The sequence below is a fragment of the Peromyscus eremicus genome, chromosome 7 (assembly GCF_949786415.1).
Source record: "Peromyscus eremicus chromosome 7, PerEre_H2_v1, whole genome shotgun sequence".
Classification (NCBI taxonomy): domain Eukaryota; kingdom Metazoa; phylum Chordata; class Mammalia; order Rodentia; family Cricetidae; genus Peromyscus; species Peromyscus eremicus.
The window spans coordinates 117451312-117472881 of record NC_081422.1 but is presented as its reverse complement, the minus strand read 5'-3'; the positions used below and the strand labels follow the sequence as shown (position 1 = coordinate 117472881).

General features: G+C 46.2%; 1 protein-coding gene across 1 annotated transcript in view; it reads right to left on the bottom strand.

The window, feature by feature from the left end:
• Limd1 (LIM domain containing 1) overlaps positions 1 to 16119 on the bottom strand; it is a 59889-nt gene extending 43770 nt beyond the window's left edge. The window contains exon 1 of the mRNA XM_059269008.1: positions 14686 to 16119. Within this exon, the coding sequence (XP_059124991.1) occupies positions 14686 to 16105 (1420 nt within the window). The 5' untranslated portion in view covers positions 16106 to 16119. The remainder of the gene's footprint in view (positions 1 to 14685) is intronic.
• Positions 16120 to 21570: the final 5451 nt, after the last annotated feature.

Sequence of the window (21570 nt, the reverse complement as noted above, 5' to 3'; positions counted from 1 at the left end):
AGGAATCTTAAAAGGTCTTATTAATACAAACAAACCTGGTGCCAGTTATTGGGTGAATGCTGGAAGATCAGAGAAGCAGAACAAGCCACAGCCACCTCACCTCGCCAATTCCTCAGCTGATCCTGTTTCCTTAGACTGGAAGCTTCTGAGTCCTCATCCAAATGGATCTCAGCTGAACTGCTACTCAAAAGCCTCAAGGCTTAACCAGCTCTAGTTCCTGGTTTTCACGCCTTATTTACCTTTCTGCTTCCTGCCATCATTTCCTGGGATTAAAGGCTCTTGTTACCATGCCTGGCGGTTTCCAATGTGGCTTTGAACACACAGAGATCCAGATGGATCTCTGCCTCTGGAATGCTAGGATTAAAGGCGTGTGTGCCACTATTTTCTGGCCTCTGTATCTAGTGGTTGTTCTGTTCTCTGACCCCAGAGAAGTTTATTAGGGTGCACAATATTTTGGGGAACACAATAGCACTACAGAAACCCTGTTTCAAAAGCCCCCAAAATAATAATAATAATAATAATAATAATAATAATAATAATAATAAGGAATGAAAGACTCTGTGTTTGCCAGTGCCAGCTATGGAGGAAAAGCAGAACATTTGGCAAATTGTAACAAACAGAACTGACAGAGCTATTGGGTTCATTATTACTTATTCTCACTGTGGAAAGATAGATGAATCTGACTGTTTCTGGCATGGTGTGCTCATAATGCCTACAAACATGGTGTGTGCTTTCCTAAAGACATCAAAGGGTGTTAATACATGAACTATTTTCACTTAGGGCCAGAATGTTTGTCGCTCAATTTAACTGTGTTAATACTCCTCTCATCCTTAAATGTACTTCATAAAGCCACTTTTCAATTTCATTTACAAAGGAAATTATATTTTTACATTTATTTATGTGGGTTGTGTGGCATGTGTGCCACACATGTGGAATCCAGGAGACAATTTGCAGAGGACAGTTTTCTCCTCCTATGGGTCCTAGGGATCAAACTTGAGTCTTTGGGCTTGACGGCAAGCACTTTTACCCACTGAGCTATCTAGAAACTCTTTAAGAGAAATAAGTAAGCCAGTTTTTATAATTGTATTTACTTTTTTAAACTTTACTCAGATGTTAAGCTTTGCTTTATCTCTAAACTGTGTTGTAATTAGACACTGAACAATTTAACTTAGAAAGCCTCAGGGTTAGACATACAGCCACTGTAAAAATACCTGAGTGCGATTCTCTCTCAAGAAGCTAACATCCATATTTTGGGAGTGTGTACTCTCCTTTAAATACATGTCTCTTTGTCTAGAGCAGTGGTTCTCAACCTCCCTAATGCTGCGACCCTTTAATACAGTTCCTTGTGTTGTGGTGACCCCCAGCCACAAAATTATTTTTGTTGCTATTTCATAGCTGTAATTTTGCTACTGTTATGGATCATGATGTGACTATCTTATATGCAGGATATCTGATATGCAACCCCTGTGCAAGGGTCATTCAACCTCAAAGGGGTTGCAACCCACAGGTTGAGAATCACTGATCTAAAGATTTATTATTTTAATTGTGTGTGAGATATGGATGTGTGAGCGTATGTGGCCTTGGGTCAGAAAAGGTGAGATCCGCTGAAGCTGGAGTTACAGGAAGTTGTAAGCTACTTAATGTGCATGCTAGGAACCAAACCTGGGTCCTCTGTAAGAGCAAGAAACACTAAAAACTGCTGTGCCATCTCCCCAGCCTAATGTCTCTCTGTCTAAAAATTTAATAAGCTGCTCACTTTGATTCACCCTGACTTGTGCTTTCTGTTCAAAGATACCTTATCTAATATATAGTATTGATTGCTAGCATTGAACCACATGTAAACACTATATGAATTTATTTACATTATGGTTTAGAACAAAACTACTAAATGGGAGCCAGTGGGGTGGCTCATCGAAGTAAATGATGTGATGGCTGTTCTTGATTGTCATCTTGACTATATCTGGAATTAACTAAAACCCAAATGGCTGGGGATTTTTTTCTCTCTTTCTTTCTTTCTTTCTTTCTTTCTTTCTTTCTTTCTTTCTTTTTGTTTGTTTTTTGTTTTTTGTTTTTTCAAGACATGGTTTCTCTGTGTAACAGTCCTGGCTGTCCTAGAACTTGCTTTGTAGACCAGGCTGGCCTCGAACTCACTGAGATCCACCTGCCTCTGCCTCCCGAGTGCTGGGATTAAAGGCGTGCACCACCACCACCCGGCCACCACCTGGCCACCGCCTGGGTGAGGGATTTTTTTCTTAATTAAATCATTTGAAGTGGAAAGAGCCACTTCTAATCCAGATCTTTGAGGTAGGAAGATACACCTTTAATCCAGATCTTCTGGGGTGGGAATATACACCTTTAATCTGGCCCAAACCTCCTACTGGCAGCCTATAGAAAAGACAGGGGAAAAGGAAGCATGCTCACTTTGTCTGCTTGCTCTCTCTAGCAAGTGCATTCCTTCACTGGCATTAGAGCCTACTGATTTAGGAGTTCTAGCATGTACTTAAGACCAGTTGAGACATCTAGCCTCATGGACTGAACAACTACTGGATTCTTGGACCTTCTGTTGGTAGACAGCCATTGTTGGACTAGCTGGACCACAGCCTATAAGCCACTCTAATAAATCCCCTTTCTAAATAGATAGATAATGATTGACAGATAGATAGATAGACAGATAAACTGACTGACTCATTTTATCATTTTATCAATTATGTTCCTCTAGAGAACCCTAACTAATATACACCTGACAGCCTGAATTTGATCCCCATAGCCTATATGATGGAAGAAGAGAAATGAATTCTGAAAGTTGTTCTTTGACTTCCAAGTGCATGCTGCAGTATGTGTGCTTCCAAAGACATAAATAAATAATAATAAAACTATTAAATGGGGGCTGGAGAGATGACTCAATGGGTAAGAGCATGTACTGTTCTTCCAGAGGACCTGAGGTTAGTTCCCAGCACCCACATCAAGTGACTCACAAATGCGGTAACACCAGGTCCAAGGGATCCAATTCTTCTGGCCTCTGGCCTCCTTGAGGACCTGCAGTCATGTGCATATACTCATATGCACACACATACACATACATATAATTAAAAGTAATTTTTAAAAAATCTTAACTCTTAAATTATGTTAAAATAAGAAATCAGAAGAGTGATTGCCTGTGAATGGGCACTAACTTGGAAGAGGCAAGAGGTAACTTTCCGAGGAACAGAATTATTTTCTATCTTGTTGGGAGTGTGCAAGTGTCAAAATATACACATTGTGCTGCACAGAAACAAGGCACTTAAAAACCACAGTCACAAATTCCTAGACTCTCCTCCCATGGAGGATGGGTGTGTGGGAGGCTGTGACTGCTAAGAGTGAACAGAGCATATCAGAAGTGAGCTGACACAAAGGAACCTCCAGAGCTGGGCTAGAGAAGTGAGGGAACTGAAGGTATATGCTTGCCCTCAAGCATTCAATGCATGCAAAGACCTCCCAAAGTACCATCTCCATTCCTCCTACCCCCACCTTTATTTCTTTGCTCTGTGGCTATGAACTTGAGCAAAGCTATCTTTTACACACAGCACACACCCATCTCCAGGCATGGGTCAGACTGAGAACTGCTGTTATGGGCCACAAGCAGAAGAGGGGTTGCTGCCAGATCCAGCCTATTCAGTTTCTCACACTGACCTCTGGTTGGCCAACAAAGGGCCTCTGTTAAACCCTTGCCACCTGAGAGCACAGCCCCAGCTCTGTCAGGCCAAGCCATAGACAACAGGCCTGTAGAAGCTGCCTGGAACAACACTTCCCAGCCTGTGCCCCAACCTGGCTACCTGCCACCTTCCCACCCCACAGGCCTCTAGGGAGTCTTAAGCCTAGGCAAAACTAGCTACAGAGCCCCACAACAGGTCATAGCAGAGACAAGCAGACTGTTAGCCTGCAGCCTCTAGTGAGCCAATTTCCAAATCATCCTCTTTTCTGTACAGGAAGTGCTAGCTTTGACATACTTGACACTATGGAATGAGCAGTCAGTCTTAGGTGCTCTGCCTTCACTCATTAAACAGAAGAGCGCATTGAAAGAACTAGCAAGTTATCTCAGCTGTAATCACCACCGTCTCCATCCTGCGCTGTGCAGGCAGCAGCTTCAGACCCCTACACCTTTTCCCAGGGAACCCACTCCAAGGAAGCCTCGGAACTTCTTCCATCCTTTGCTCAGGTGGGCAGCAGTCCTGGAGTCTTTGAGAATCTGTGTCTCTGAACATATTAACTGGCACCATCTTTCAGATGAGATAAGGTAACGAATGGTTTGGTACTTTTGAGACTACAGTAATGTATCTTAAACAGCAAGGGACCCATCCCCCTATCTGCCATATTCTGTCCTGAATGCTTCCAAAAAAGTGAGAAAAGCAAGGCATGAACTCACATTTTCAAACAGCCATACTTTAAAGAGCAAAACCAAGTGAAATTATTTTGAATAACATTTTACTTAGCCCGTCATGTCTAAAAGTCTCCTTTTAACATGGAATACATACATATATATGACAGCAGGTTATGTAGCCTAAATTGACCTTGAACTCTGGTATCTTCCTGCTTCTATTTCCAAAGTGCTGGGATCACAGGTCTGAGCCACCACACCCAGTTCATATAGAAATACTAGTAACCTTCCTTTCTTCCCACCAAATCTTCAAAATCCACCAAAACTAACATTTCATGCTTAAAGCACATCCTGCCTCAGACACTCCACCTTGTGATGTGCTTACCAGCTACACATCCTCAGTCTCCCATGCTAGACAGTTCAGACTTACACTAGCCAACTAACTCAGTTTTCACTACAACCAGATGTTCATTTTACTTATGGGAAAACGGAGGCGCAGAGCAGACAGATGTAAGGCCCACATGCTTGTGAGACTCTGCATTCCCACAAACAGCTCCAAGCCTGACTTGCTGCAATAGGAATGTCTCCTCAGAGAGGACCACATGTGCCAGCCAGCACGTAGCTCTGCTTCATTCCAACCTTCGCAGGATCTGGTGAGCTTGTCTCTGGGGCTCTTTGGTGCTCTTTAAGGGGTCTGGGGAAAGCTATCCTACCCTCACCCTGTGTGAATGCCTAAGCTGCCTATAACTTCCTTGACTTCTTCCTTCTCTGTCCAGTTACCCCACATCTTGAGCCATTCTTTCCCCTACCCAGAGCAGTCTTCAGAAATTACTTTCTGTTACACATCTATTTCTGGATAGCCTCAGGAACCTGGCCTGGACTGTTGGGAGGCTTTGGAGGTGGTGGGAAGAGAATCTTAGAGTAGCATGGGGGAGGCTTCAACTGCTCTTCACTTCACCCCATCTCTGCCTCCCAGTTTCACTGCAGGACTCTTGGCTAGTCCCCTAAATCTTTCAGGAACACAATACCTCACTACAAGATGTCAACCATCCAAAGGATACCCCAAGGAACTAGAGAAGTTAGAAAGGTGGCTCCTGGTACTTCAAGGAAGTCTCACTCAGCCAGTGACCTGAACCTGGTCCAGAGCAGGCCAAAACAGACACAGCACAAACCTCACAGGGAATCCCATCCCCGTGTGATTTCATGGATATAAGCAGATTTGTCAGGGCACTGTGCACACATGTGTTTCACACCTTCCCTACCAGGCTGCTCCTCTGTTACCAGCTTCTCTGCAAGCAGAAGGGGGAAAACTCTGAAGCACACCAACACACAAATTTGCTCCTCTTTTCTATGTAAAATATATATACACACAGTGTCTAAAATTTCTGTCCAAGTTAACCAACATGCACACACACACACACACACACACACACACACACACACACACACACACAAAGATTCTGCCTGAACCACTGTCATTCTCAGAGATGGGAAAGTCCTCCTAGTCAACAGCAGGAATGTGAAGCTCACAGCCTAGGAAAAGAAACCAGATAAAAAAGCCATGTCATCCAGTCCCCATAAGATGAACAACCTGGGGAACTTGTCCACTAGGTCCTCCAAGGACCTTGGTCATTATACCTCCCAAAATTTAAAAGCAAAATGCTCAAGCTCACACAGTCCAAAATCAGCACACGTAGGTCCTGCTCCCCAAGCAGTTGGTTAATACCAGGGACAGCTCTGTCAGCAAACTTCCTGGAGTCAGCCACGGCTGCCCCTGAGTTCCAGCTCTTTCTAAAATCACCATTGTACTGAGTCATCAGGAAGCTAACTGGTGGAAGGAGAGCAGGACACACTTCAGCAGATTCAAAAACCTCAGGGTGCGGCCTGACCATCCTGTGAGCCAGCATGGTCCCACCCTGCTGAAAGCCTGGAGGCTAAAGAGAATATGGAGGCTGCAGTTAATTAAGGTCAGAAGGCAACAGAAGCAAATCTACTGCTGACATTGTTTAAAATGCCACCACCTGTTGTCCAGCACAGGGCTGCTGTAATACAATCACCCCTGACTCAGGGTCTGCGGGATGGGGGTGGGGAACTTGTCCACTAGGTCCTCCAAGGACCTTGGTCATTATACCTCCCGAAACTTAAAAGACAAGCAGCATCATGGCAGGCTTCCAGAACTTTCTATGTGCAACAGGCTCCTGATATGTTTTCTACAAACCTCCAATAACCAAGAGTAACTGTTCTCCCTCTTCTGAGACACAGAGATAAGTCACATAGAACAGGAAAGATGAGGAAGGAAATTGACCAAGTCTACACTCACAGCTTATAAAACTTAAAAATAACCCAGCTGTAGATCTTAAAGTCATCTACTTGAAATGGTTAAGCAGAAAGTCTCCTACAACATGATTCTCAGATCCCATGTCCAACTGGTTTACCCATGAGGGATAAAATGAAAAAACAAACTCTGGAGTAGATATAAATAATCTCTGGCCAATACTCCCTGCTTTGGAAATTTTGGTGATCTATTTCATCTAAAGATAAAGCTTTCTGTTCAGCTTGCCAGATATACTCAGCATAGTTTCATCTAAGTTTGGTTCATATCTCTCTGGGCACTGCCTGGGAACAAGTATACAGAATGCTGCCAAGAAAAGTGTGGGCTAGAACACTCCAGTGCAGGAAGTCACATAAGCACTCCCAATGGTGTGGCCTGCTCATCATGACCCACAAGCTTGAGTGGAGCATGAACAGTCAGAGTCTGGCCATTGGGTAGTCATGTTCCCTGCACTGGGGGCCCTATCACAGCACTGTAGGGAAGCACTCCTAGGGGAACAGGCAGAAGACGACATGGATGCTGGGCAGGGATGAAAGACAAGGATCCGGCTGCTGTAGACAGTGTGGTTGCCAGAGAAGAACAAGGCTACAGTAAGCTCCTTGGTCAGGGACCCCCTGTACTTTCAAAATCACTGAATGGAGGTCAAGTTCTGAAGCTCAGTATGGAAGCTCACCAAAGGTGCTTGGTCAGCAGGTTAGACAGACCACTGAACTCCTGTGTGCCTCACTTTCCCCATCTGTAAAAGGAGAGGTAATAGGGTTCTAGAGAGGATTAAAGAGTAATACATGTGGGATGCTATAAAAAGTAACTTCCTGACAAATTTTACCCAACTATGAAGTGTGCTAACTCTGGTAAAAAGTCCAGTCCTTCCCCTCCCCACGCTAAAGAGCATCCCTCCATTTCTTCAGCTCAAATCCACTGAGCCTATTTGATGTGAGGCACTGGGACAGAGAAGGAAAGATCAGACAGTGTAAGGCCTCAGACCATTCATCATCTTGTGTCAGATGATTAGGCCGAGGACCAGCATTGTCTAGAGTGCTATGGGCATCCAGGGACATGACAGTAAAAACAAGGACAGCAAGCACCACAAACTGGTGGCCCCAGCTGTTCCTGAACCAAGGAATATTCTTAAAATAGACCCTGAGTCCTTTCTAAAGCAGTTTTTTATGATTATTTAATTAATGTGTAGACGTGACACACACACACAAACACATATGCACGCACATGTCACAGCATGCATATGGAGGCCCAAGGACAATTTACCGCAGTCAATTCTCCATTTCCACTATGTAGGTCCCAGGGGTTAAACTCAGGTCACTGGGCATGGCAGCAAGCATCTGTATCTGCTAAGCCATCCCCCCCATCCCCTAATGCACTTTTAATTGTGTTTTGTTAATTTCTTTTTTTTTTTTTTTTTTGAGACAAGGTCTCATGATGTAGCCCAGGCTGGCCTTAAATTTAGAGTAATCCTCCTACAGAGTACTAGAATTGTAGATGTGTAATACCCCCACTTCCTCTTTTAAATTATGTGTTTTCCAGCCAGGTGTAGTGGCTCATTCCTTTAATCCAGTGGTTCTTAACCTGTGGCTTGCAACCCCCACAGGGGTCACATATCATATATTTACATTACAATTTATAACAGTAGCAGAATTACAGCTATGAAATAGCAACGAAATAATTTCATGGTTGGGAGTCACCACAACATGAAGAACTGTATTAAAAGGCCACAGCATTAGGAAGTTTGAGAATCATTGCTTTAATCCCTGTGGAGGCAGAGGTGGGTGGATCTCTGTGAATTTGAGGCCAGCCTAGTCTATAGAGTGAGTTCCAGGATAGCCAGACCTATAGAATACGACCCTGTCACAAAAAAAGACCAAAAATAATTATGCTTTCCAGAATATACACAGCAAAAATGGCTACTACTTGTCATTGAAAATGGAACTAAAAACAAAGCTTTCACTAATTCTGTAGCTATTTGGAAAGGAGATGGGTCTAGGCAACCAGATCCAGATCTCTCCTGGTGGCTGCCACTGTCCATAGTGACCAATGATGTTGCTCAGACCCTGTTGACTGACAAGCTAAAATCCAGATGTTGATCATACGCAGTGCTACACCTTAAGCCTCTGGGCTTGACAAGACACTCAGAGGCTATGCTGGCTCAGTAGAGACAAGGACTTGCCCAGCATCAACCCTTGGGCTACTGGTAGCATTAAGCCCAGAACACCTGGCTTCCTGACTTCCAAGTGAGTCCTTTCTTCCACAGTTCTGCCTCCTAGGTAGCAGCAGCAAGTAGGCAGCAAACAGAAAGGAACAAAATTTTCTAGGAGCTCTGGCAAGAATGGTCATGTCAAAAGATCAGCTTCTTGCTCTGAAAGGTGGGACATGGCGGGGGTGGGGGGGTTGTCTTTCCTGGTCACAAAGGAAAAGAGTAGGTACACACCCTCCCTCCCAAGGAGGGGAGGACCTCAAAGAGAAGGCATGATAGGACAGGCAACTGCTGGTGGGGGACTCAGGTCAGTCAGAGCTCTATCTCCAGAAAATCAGAATACCTAGAGGGAGATAGGCAGGCAGGTGTTTGCTGGGAACAGCCAGAGCAGCTTGGAGAACACGAATCAGGGTGGGATTCTCAAGCAGAGTGAGCAAGGCCAAAGTACTCAAGGGCCTTAGAGGAAGCACAGATTTTACCACAAGTGCCAGACCTGACTCTGGGCCCTGTGTCCTTCCCTATCAACTCAGCCAAGTACAGAGGGCCCAGAGGGCCCCAGATGCCCAATGCATCTACAGATTGATTGAAGGGGCATGCAGCTCTGAATAAAGCCTGGAACTGCCTGGTTATGTGCCCCTGACATCTCTGAAGGGAGATGCCATGAAAGAGCTTCTGGGCAGGCAAGGGGCTGAAGCTTTGGTGAGAAGTCACATCCTTTCAGAAGACACAGAGGATCAAAATGTTGTCCGAGTCCTGACCACTGACCACACAGAAAGCACCTCTGTCACTTCTACTTGTAAGAGGCTACAATAGGGCTTTCTTTGTGCCAACATCACCAACCCCTGGCCATGCCCAGACTACTTCACTCAGCTGACCCATGGAACTTCCATTCACCCCCAAACACACCATGATATGTTTTACATATTTTCCTGTCATAATATTCTACTTCAGATCACGTTTTCTGCTGTGAATTCCAGAGGACAACAATGACTGTAAGGGCTCCAGAGGGTTCTGGGCTGATGCTGTGCTCTGTAGTCATCTGGTGCTAAGGATAGGCTGTGCTTGTTCTGTGGATAGTTGCCCTGTTCTAGAAATCTGGAGGTGCTCCTCTACTGCAGATCTAGCCCATGTCATGTTCTTGCCTATTATTTCCACCCAGGCTGGAAATCAGCCCCTCACTTCATACCTGCCACAAAGTCAGATAAGATGTGCTTGAAAGGTTATAAGACAGAGAGGTTGGACTGGGTGCCTATAATTCTAGCACTCAGGAGGTGGAAACAGGAGGATCAGCAGACCAAGGTTATCCTCAGCTACATATAGAGCTCAAGGCTAGCATGGGCTGCATAAGACCCTGTCTCAAAAAAGTAGAAGACAAAGAAAATGTCGCATGGAGGACCTGACAGGACAGCTTATGCCAGCTTCTTTTCAATTCACCTCCTACAGAGACATTAAAATGAAAGCAGTGGGGCCTGCTGGGCCCAGGCAAGGACAAAGCCATTCCCAGGGGAAAGTACATCCTGTGTCCTGGTGCCTGTGCTACTACAGATTCTGGGTCAAGCACTAAAAAGCTGAAGCCAGAGTCAGTTGCTCTGGGTCTTTGTAGGTGGAGAGATCCATTCTCTACTAATGAGGAAAGGAGACTCTACAACCTATATTTCTTACCTTCAGAAAGAAGGTACTTACCTTTAGTACCTCACTCAGGTACGGGGCAGGGGGGGGGGGGGCCCGCAGAGCATGCATTCTCCTGGGTAGATGAATAGAGGACATCTAAGCCAGAACTGGGAGACCAACTAGTCCCACCCCAGAAGAAAAAGCAGTGGCTAGGGTGGTCTGTGGGCAAGCCACTGAACCTTTCCACCACAGTTCCTTGTTTACGACAGAGGACAATGGTGCCTGCGCCACGACTGACTGTGATGATCAGCTGGCGATAGTGTATCCCAAGCACTTAACCCAATGCCTGGCCTTCAATGGACAGCATCTATTATCAGAGCCAGGATACCCAAGGTCACGTGTTCTTTCCAGCACCAGAAGGGGGGCTGTGGTAGTTGCTTCACTGATGGAGCAGTGACCCTAGATGCTAGTGTGAGACTGGCAGACAGCCGTCACCTGTCATCAGCCCCTAGGAGGACACTCCACCCAAGGTCACCTACTCCCAGAGTGGCCTACACACAGTGGCTGATCCCTGGGGGAAGTGTGTGAAAGCCAGGTCAGGATGACATTGGACTTTGCTACCTCTCTATGGGGTCAGATGTGGACCCCAAGATTATCACTTAGCAAGCACCCTCCAAAATAAAGTTTCAGAGATTCCAAGAAAGCCAAGCTGATATGGGTCTTTGTTTGTGTCCCTTTTCCTTAGTAAGGGAGGAGAGGGCCAGAGTGAGGAGGAAAAGGTGGGGCCTACTAAACAAGCTCATGGCACACTCTTCACCTCCTCTCTGTGGCATGAGCAGCTTCATGAGGACAGAACTGCACTGGGAGAACATTCTCTTCCAAGAGCAATGAGCATCAGGAAAGCAGCTCTGATATAATAACATCAACAGCTTCTTTCACCATGGGAAATGAAATAAATCAGGCAGAGAAAAATGAATACCACATACTGTCATTCAGACATAAAAGTTTAAGGGTTGATCTCAAAGAAGTTGAGAATAGACAAGTGTTACCAGAGCAGAACAGGGAGGAGGGTAGAGAGAGGATGGGACCAAGGCTGCACAGGAGGGACAGCTTCTCAAGGCTGACCAACAGGGGGATGGTAACAATAGCTGAGGACAAATGACTGAAAATTCTTTGTGTGAAACACAAAGAAATGATAAGGGTCTGAGGTATGGCAACACCAAGCGCCTTCACCTGCTCCCTGTACTTTCTGCTGAAATGGCATGCTCATTACCTCATAAATATGCACAATCATTTGGGTGTCAAATCAAAATGAAAAATAGGAAGAGTGGAGAGAAACATGGCCTGTCTAGGTACATAGAGGAGCCAGGCGCAGTACTGATATCCATAATCCCAGGGCTCAGGAATCTGAGACAGGAAGGTAATTGAGAGCTACAATCTAAACCATAGAATGAGACCTTCTCTCAAAAAACCAAAATAAATTAAAAACAAAAAAACACACACACATATATACAAGGACATCCATGCTGAGCTAATAAATAACCAAAAACTAGGGCCAGAAGGATAGCTCAAAAGGTATAGGCACTTGATGCCAAGCCTGCCCCCAAGGCCCACACGGCAGATTGAGAGAACTGATTCCTGCAAGTTTTCATCTGACCTCCACACACACACCATGGAACTCAGTTACCCACCCACCCCTTTCCCCTTCCCTATTAATACAATTTTAAAAACCATTAAATAACCAAAAACCAGACATCTTCAGAAACCAACAGCATTCACAGGCAGTGAAAGAAAGAGGCATAAGCTCTGCCCAGAGTCAGATGCCCAAGAGACACTTTCAGTCTGGCTCAGGAAGGTATCTAGGGTAACAAACCAAACATCAGTCTTCTTTGCTTCTAACTAGAGTGCTACTGACTGATAGAGAATACTTCAGCCCCTCTGGCAAAAGTGCTATGCCATGAAATAATATTCTACCTGGAAGTAAAAGTTAACCATGATTTAATATATAGCAAATCTTCCAAGTGCTATGAGACCGAGGGAAGAGGAAAGGCCCAGACAACTGGTTTTATAAGCAAGGGAGGTACTGCCTAGGAAAGCATGTGGTCTGTTAAAACTTGCCTGCCGAGTCCTTAAAGGGAGGAATTTTTCTGCCACATGATCATTCAAGAGAAATTAGAAAGACACTCCACCATCAAAGCTGCCACAGAGCAGACTCTGCCTGGAATGAGCTCCACAAACTCAAGCCTCAGCCCTTTCCCTACAAAGGTACATAGTGGTCCTGTCATCCCTTGCCTCCTTCAGGCTCTTGCCCAAATGCCAGCTGAGACTTCATTTTATGACCCAATTCAAAACAAGTAATGTCACCCATAGGACAAGGCTTCATCCCAGCCCTCTACCTAGTATATGTCTCCCTAGTACTTGATTATTTCCTTCTGCTTGTACTGTATTGACTGTTGACCTACTGTGTATTCCCAAGGCCTAGCCCAGACACAACCCCAGACAGGTGATCAGGGGTTGGGGGATGAATGAATAAACAGTATAGGTCAACATCATTGCTCTGATGATGAGCATAAACTAGCACCCCTGAATAAATAAAATGTTTTTGTTCCACAAGCTTTAAATCAAAAACTAAATAAGTTTAAATTAAAAGACCCACGGCATCTCCAGCTAAATATGATTTTTCAAGACCATGCTTTGCAAACAGATGGGGCAGTTCACAGCAGGACAGTACTGTGTAACTTTAAAAATAAACCAGGAGCTAGAGAGTTAGTTCAGCAGCTAAGAGTACTTGTTACTCTTGCAGAGGGCCATGGTTCAATTCCCAGCACTCACATGGGGACAATCTGAGCCCTCTTCTGACTTTTGCCAGCAACAGACACACATGTGGTGTAGAGGCATACACACAGACAAACCACCCAAATAGGTAAAATAATAAAATAAATAAATCTAAGAAGAAACCAGTTAACAGCAACCATGACCTCTGAATGCTGAGTATCCTGGGCACAGTTCCTAGAGCTGCTTATGATGAACAAACCCCAGCACTACTATGGACTGCATATAGGCCCATGGCCCAGCTCCTTGGACCCTGCTGGGACCTCAGGACAAACCTGTTCATTCAGAGAGTGGGAAAAAGCCAGCATCTTTCCCTCAAAGGGCCTTCCTCTAGCTGGGAAAGCTGCTACTTGGTAGGACTTGAACTATGGAGAAATCATGAGGCCAAAAATGGAGAGGGAAAATATTAAAAGGATGAAAAAAAGCCACAGACTTCTAAGCACAGGCTGTCTTTCCAAGGCACTCTCCCATGAGACAGGCAATTGTTTTCAACAGAGGAACACAGAAACTTTCTTGCTGCCTCCAAACCCCATGCAGAGAAAAAAGTTGAAGACAGCAGTCTCAAAACAGTCTATGGTTTCTTTAGAAGAAAGAATGAAATCTGCCAAGTTTGTGTAAAAGCCTCAAGAAGCATCTTCATCCTATTTCAAGACACACCTGTGGGTATCTACTAGCTGCTGGCTAGTACCTTGGGCAAGGACTTAGTCAGGAGGCACCTGATAAAGTGGACTCTAGTGTCTCTGCACAGCAGGGTCACCTGCTGCTGGCTGGTACCTGTGTGTGGGCTGAGTCAAGAGGCACAGTGGCTCTAGTGACCCTGCAGAGTTCCTGCTGCAGCAGGTCCAAGGAGGAGCTACAAATTTCCATTTCTAACCAGCATCAAAAAAAAGGGATGATGCTGGTCCAGGTGTACCTGCAGAGCCACCATACTGAACAGCAGACAAGTACCAAAAGCCACGCATTCCACACATTCACACACGGTGACTGTGAGTAGAACAGCCACATATCTGGCCCTGGGGAAAACACCCCATTCAAGTCCAGTCCAAGCCTTTCACTGCAAGAGGCTTGAAGTGGCACCTCAAACCCCTGAAACCCAAAGCCACAGCATTTCTCCTTTTTTGAGAGCAGTTGTGAACAATCCCACCCTGCTTCACCCTGCACACATGGGTAACTCCCAAATACGAGGGCTGCTTTCTGCCCACAGCCGCTTTCAAGGCTCTGAACGAGCAGAAGCAGTTGAAAGAGGAAGAAAAAAAAAAAACCCAGCAGACTACTTCAAGAGGAGCCATGGCATTCTGGTGGGAACCCCATCACCTCACCACGGGCAATTCCACAAAGTATCTCACTTACCGAAGTAATCAGCTTTGGGATGAGCGTCCATCTCTTGCTCCAGACGCTGGGTAAGGGCTTCTAATTTCAGTTCCGCAGTGGAGGGTCCAAGCTCAGGGCCTGGTGTGAGGGTCTGGCAAGGCAACCTCACCTTGGTGGGGGTGGGGCTTTCTGAGAGCACAGGTCCCAGGCTGCTGTCGGTGGACCAGCTAGGAGGACTCTCTTTACAAGATAACTCAGATGAGGTGGACATCACCGGATGGACAAGGCTGGTGGGGCTGGGCTGGGGACCAGTGCCAGAGTCCATGCATCCAGGCTTAGGACCCAGCCCAGGGGTCATACCTGGCTGGGTACTGTCCTTGCCAGTTGTTGAGGATAATGGAGCAGAAACAGAGAGGTAAGACTTGGGCCCATCCTGGAACCAAGGCTGAGCGTCCACAGTAGGTTTGAAGACTCTGCCTGAAGCCTCACATCCCAGACCTGAATCTCTTCTCAGACAAGCTCCTTGGCTAGCGCTGGTAGCGACCAGAGGTGCCCAAACAGTTGTGCTCCTGGGTTGAGCTGGGGCCCCATTCTCCAAGCCCGGAGAAGAAAAGCCGAGATTAACTCGCTGAGAGGAAGCAGTAGACCAAAGGCCCGTTGGCTTCACATTGCTATGACCACTGATGCCACCATCCTGGCCACTGATGCCACTCTCAAAAGACCTGCCAGAGCACATGGGGAGCTGTGGCTGGTAAGGGTGATGGTCCCCGCAGGATCTGGGCAATGGGGAATCATTCCCTGGGCAACCTGGCCACCCACTCTTTATACTCAGATTCATGCTGGGGGACACTTCTGATTTATCACCCCACTGTGGGTTTGCCAAAGAGAAATTGTCATAATAGTCTCCATGAGTGAGGCAGGAAGGGTCTTCACAGGGACCCAGACCGTGTAAAGCAGGCCTCTGGGAACTCACAGCCCCCTCCCTGGAACCACAGTTCTGACCGCCAGGCCTTGCACCATGGGCAGATGGCCTGGTCCTCTGCTCCTGAGATGGGTATGAGGGCTGCACAGCCACAGCGGCGGTAGCTAATCCAGGTGCCACTGTTGGTGCAGCCAGAGGGGGCTTGGCGGCACCATCTGCGGCCAGCTTGCTGCTCACACCCTGACGGCTCCCGCCGTTGACAGGGCTTCTGCCCGCCCTAGACAGGGCCTCCTCCTGTAAGAGCTGCTGCTGCTGCTGCTGCTGCTGCTGCTGCTGCTGCTGCTGCTGCTGCTGCTGCTGCTGCTGGAGGTGGATTTTGGCCATCTTGGTCGCGAACACCCTTCTAGTTTCCTCAAATTCAGGGTTGTTGCCGGCACCTTTGTCCACACGGAAGAGTCCATCCTTGGAGGCCTCATACATGTTCAGGTCCTCGATGAACTTACAGGCCTCCAGGCCCAGGTCGTCATATTTATCCATGTTGCAGATCAGTGTCCGGGGCCTAACTCCCGGTACAAGGTGTGAATGGGGTGGGGTGATTTGGGTGCCGGCCGAGGTTCAGGTCCAGCCGAAGGAAGATAAAGACTCCCACCTGCCCAGCAAGAAGGTCATGACTCCAAAACTTACAGTCCAAACAAAGTTGAGGCCTTCAGGCCAGCGGGGCTAAGTTTACTTCCAGACTTCTTTTCCCCTGGGGAGCGTCCACGTGGGGGCAGAGTAGCCTTCAGCTGTGCCCGGCCTGCTTTGAAAAGTTCTTTTTTCTAAGACATAAAACCAAAAACAGACGAAAGAAGACAGAGAATGTAAAGAGAAAAAGCAAACCCACATCCACGTCGGGCAACCGAACTTGCAAACCCACTGGGCGGCGGCTGGCCGGGGTTCGGCCGCGGCCGGATCCAGAGGAGCTCACTGCAGCCGCGGCGCGCGGCCCATTGTCCGATGGCGGCGGCGGGCGGCGGGACGCGGAAGTGAGTGCGCGGGTAGTCAATCCCCGGAGTTTGCTGGCCCGCTGCGCCCGCCCCGGGCCGCGCAGGGGCGCCGGCGGAGGCGCAGAGGGCGGGTGGCGCGGGGCGCGGGCGCCCCCTGCAGGCCTGTGGTGCGTACGCCGAGCCTTGGCGTCCAGCACTGGGCACCGACGGTTTAGAGCTTGCCACCGCCGCCGCCTGAGAGCCAGGCACCTACCGTCCTCTCGACTGTGCCCCACGGGCTGGTGTGTGGCAGCGCTGGGGCAGTATCCAGGGATGAGACAAGTGTGCTGGAGTCGCTGATGACTGGAGTTCGGTGTCCAGGCCCCTGGCTGCTCGAGGTCGCCACTTCTCCAGAGGGTCGGACTCCAGGCTTGTCTCAGGAACACGACTGCAAACCTAGGATGTTGTTGTGGCGGGTCCCCTTTGACAGAGAGGCTGAGGCAGATAAGGACAAGAGTCTCAGAGGTCCGAATAATCAGCAAAGCGTAGAAGGAGGCCCAGGTCCTCTGAAAGAACGAAAAAGGGGAGTGGTTGTTGTTGAAGTGATTCCTTGGAACACACTTGTCTTGGACGTTTCCTACCTGAGCCCAGAGAGGCTTGTCGTCCATTTGCAGACTCTTGAATTCCAAGCTGATCCAGGGTGCCAGGTCTGGCTTTTCGGCTCCCCCTCTCCCCCGCCCCCCACCCCCATGGTCCAGGGATACCCTACACAGCTCCCAGTTAACACGGGATATTTTACGTTTTTTTACATTACAGCAGCCACAGTGATCTAAAGCAAATCCCGGGTCTGTCACTCGTGAACTTCAACCCTTGGGACTTGTTTAGAAAATGTGGCTTCACTTCTCCTGGCCACCCTGTCCACTTTCCCGATTTGGGGTCTTCCCTGAGCTCTGGCCAAAGGACCTTCCTAGTGCCTGCCTAGCACCTGCTGATGAACTTCTGGTAGCTCTTTCCTTCCCAGCTAAAATCACCTCTCCATACAGTTACCCCCCACCTCACAACCCCTTTATTTCCTGCTTGGTTTTGAACACTATATAAATCCCGGGTATGCTGCAGTCACTAACCTTCAGGCTTCCTTCCATCTACTTTAAATGTCTCCAGATCACTTATACTACCTAATGAGATGTAAATGCGATGTAAATAGTTGTTGGCTTGTGTGTGTGTGTTTCAGGAATCATGACAAGGACATGAAATCTGTGCGTGTTTGGCACAAACACACTTTTCTGAGTATTTTCCACCCTTGCTGGGCAGATGCGGAACTCTAGATATGAAGGGTCAACTCCAGCTGTTTAATTATCTGTATGTCCTTTTGTTTGCCAGCTGGTCAGTTATCCACTTCACTACACCATATCTGTATATGCTCGGGGTTTGGATGAACATGTATGTCTTGGTGAATATCTATAGGACTGTGACAAGGAACAAGTAAGATAATATATATGAAAGTGCTTTATATTCTGTAAACACAAAGAATGGTTCACTGACCTGTATGGATGTCTGTTGAAAATGAAGAGTCCCAGGCTCCAGCCCCAACCTACTGACCCCAAATCTGCATTTTAACAGCATTTCTGGGGTGGGAAGGCTATTTACGTGCGCATGTACACAAAACATGAATACTGCTATAAAGCAGTATACAAGAATTAGGTTTTAAAGATTTATTTTATTTTTTAAATTATGTGCATGTAGGGGGGAAGGGGTGTAGTGGTGGTGGTGAGTACAGATGTCCTTGGAGGCCAGAAAGGGAACCAGATACCCCAGAGCTGGAGTAATAGGTGGTTGTATACACCTTGTGTGAGTACTAGGTACTAAACTCCACTCCAGTGCAAGAGTGATATGCGCTTTAACTGCTGAGTCATCTCTCTTGCCCAGAATTAAATATTCTTATGTTTAAAAATCTCCCATACCTGGAGTTACAACCCAGTGGTAGAACACTTTCGGGCATACATGAGGACCTGGGTTCCACCCTCCAAAACAACAACAAAAATAATAACAGCAGCTTATGAAGATGGCATCTCTATACACCATCATGTCTGTAATCCTTAGAATTACTGGAAATGGGCTGGAGAGGTGGGTCAGTAGTTAAGAGCACTAGCTGCTATTCCAGAGCACCTGGGTTTGATTCCCAGCATCCACATGGTAGCTCACAAATGTCTCCAACTCCCTCTTCTGGCCTCTTTAGACACTGCATGCATGTGATGCACAGACATACTGTAAGAAAAACACCCACACACAATGCCCAAAATGGTCAGGAAGCTATGAATGTTTTACTGTTGTTGTTTAATGCTGAAGAGACCAAGATTATTCCAGTTCTGCTCATAACATTTTAGAATCCCAAACACAATTATTTAATGTATGCCAGTTTTGTCTGTTTCATCTATTTGAAAACAACTGTCGACTGGTATCTCAGAAGATGTGTTTAGGGCTACTGAGATGGTTCAGTGGGTAAAGGCACTTGCTGCCAAGCCTGGTAACTTGGGTTTGATTTCCAGAAACTATATGGTAGATCCAACTCCTACAACACATATACATTAAATGAAGGGATGAATTAATAGATAAATGATAGATAATGGATAAATAATAGATAAATAATAGATAAATACAATTAAAAGATGTGTTCATTCTTGCCTATCAGTTGTTTAAAAAGCAAAATACTGCTAGATCTGGTGGTGTAATGCCAGCTACTACTCAAGAGAGTAAGTCAGGAGAGTCATAAGTCCAAGGACTACAAAGTAAGTTCAAGTTACAAAGTAAGTTCAAGGCTAGCAAAAACAACTTAGTGAGATCCTGCCTCAAAATTAAAAATAAAGAGGGCTGGAGATGTATCTCAATAGGAGATTATTTGCCTAGCATAAGCAAGGCCCTGAGTTTGATCCTCAGTACCACAAAAACTAGAAACTGAAAACATATTGGAGGTAGTAGGGCCTGTGGAGAAAGCACTGGAAAGAAGAGTGTGTGGAGTGACATCCTGCAGAGACATGGGCCTGAACTTCCGTGCACTCTTATGCATGATAGCAGAGAGGAAGGATTTTGAGCAAGCAATGGGCACTAAGGACAACGACACTGAGAGCTTATGAACAGAATGGAAGCCAGTCTGATGGCCTGGATTTTCTTTCAGTGAAATAGGAAGTGGGTAGCTGAAACCAGCAAAGTGCCTGCTGGAAATTGGCCATCTTGTGGAGTTAGAATGTGAGTGACCCAGGAGACAGGAAAGTCCTCTGAGCTGTCCAGCCCCACCTGGAGCCTCTGGGCATAAAGTCCATCAAAGTGAATGTGGTAGTTTGAATGTAATTGGCCCCCATAATCTCATAAGGAATGGCACTATTAGGAAGTATAGACTTATTGGAGTGGGTATGGCCTTGTTGAAGGAAGTGTGTCACTGTGGAGGTGGGCTTTGAAGATTCCCATTCTCAGGATATCGCCCAGTGTCTCAGTTGACTTCCTGTTGCCTGCAAGATATAGGACTCTCAGCTATTTCTCCAGCAACACATCTGCTTGCATGCTGTCATGCTCCTGTCATGATAATGGACTGAACCTCTGAAACTGTAAGTGAGCCACTCCAATTAAATGTTTTCTTTATAAGAGTTGCTGTGGTTATGGTGTCTCTTCACAGCAATATAAAAACCCTAACTAAGACAGTTAATTCACCATGGTAGCTTATGTTTCTCTAGTTCAAGTCCATCTGAGCAGATGTAGGTATTGAGAGGGAGAGCTGGGTCTAATCAGTGCCAGCTTTGGCCGGCTAGGAGCAGTGTACCAAAACCATTCTAAGCATTTGCTCTACCTAGAAACCCCTCCCCAAGATATGCAACTCCCAGTTCCCACTCAAGCCCATTTCCTGGGGAAGCCCTTCCCAATACCCCTCTCCATCACCATTTCTCCCAGACACACAGGGAGCTTCTTCCTTGTTGATTGTTCCCATCAGTCTCCTCACTAGAGTACAGACCTCGCCAAACCATGGACCTTTGACTATTTGCTTCATTGCTATAACCCAGGAACTCAGAATAGTACTTGACACATGACAGAGTTACTCCCCCCAACAAAAAAGGTGAAAAAATAGGTATTCGTACTACAAAAGGGATCACAGGTGTTGCCACTTACAGGCAGAAAAACTTAATTGGTGACTTAAACTTGTAGAAACAAACAAACAAATGGAAGCCATATTGCTATCCTTATAACCATGTGTCTCTGCAATCCTTCTGTAAGTCTTAACTTGTTATCTTGTAACCAAATATTTGATCCAAAATATATTTCATGAATACTAGTGATGCATAGTTTAGTCAGGAGTATGACTTCAACCAGATGTGATGGTCCATGCCTGTAATCCTAGAACTTGGGAGGTAGAACAGGAAGATCAGGAGTTGAAGGCCATCCTCTACTACATAAGAGCATTTGAGTCCTACTGGGCTACATGAGACTGTCTTATAAAACAAAAGCAACAACAAAAAAGAAAAGATAGAAATAGTGTGATTTCATATAAGTATGTGTGCGCGCGCATTTAAATGTATAAAATATATTTAGGAATATCTGTTTACAAACTGAGCATGATGGCTCACATACATAATTTTAGAACAATCTGCAAGAGTTTTGAGGCTAGCCTGAGCTTCATTTCTAGTGAGTTCCAGGTCAGTCTAGACTATGGAGTAAGACACTGTCTCAAAAACATAGAGAGGCTTAGGGTGTAGTTCAGTGGCATGTATGACTCGGTTTGAGTACTACACTTGAAAAAAAACTGTTTACATGCAGGCATATATATATATATATATATATATATATATATATATATATATATATATTTAATATAGGCATGTGTAAAGAATTATGGACTCAAGGGCATCTGAAAACTCATGTCTTATAACCTCTAGGCAGGTCACTATGTCCATGGAGCTACCAGACCCATGTGGCAAAGATCCTCTGGCTTGAATAGAGTCCTGCTTACTTTGCAGTGAACTGAAAGGGCCTTTCTATGGCTTTTTCCTGGCT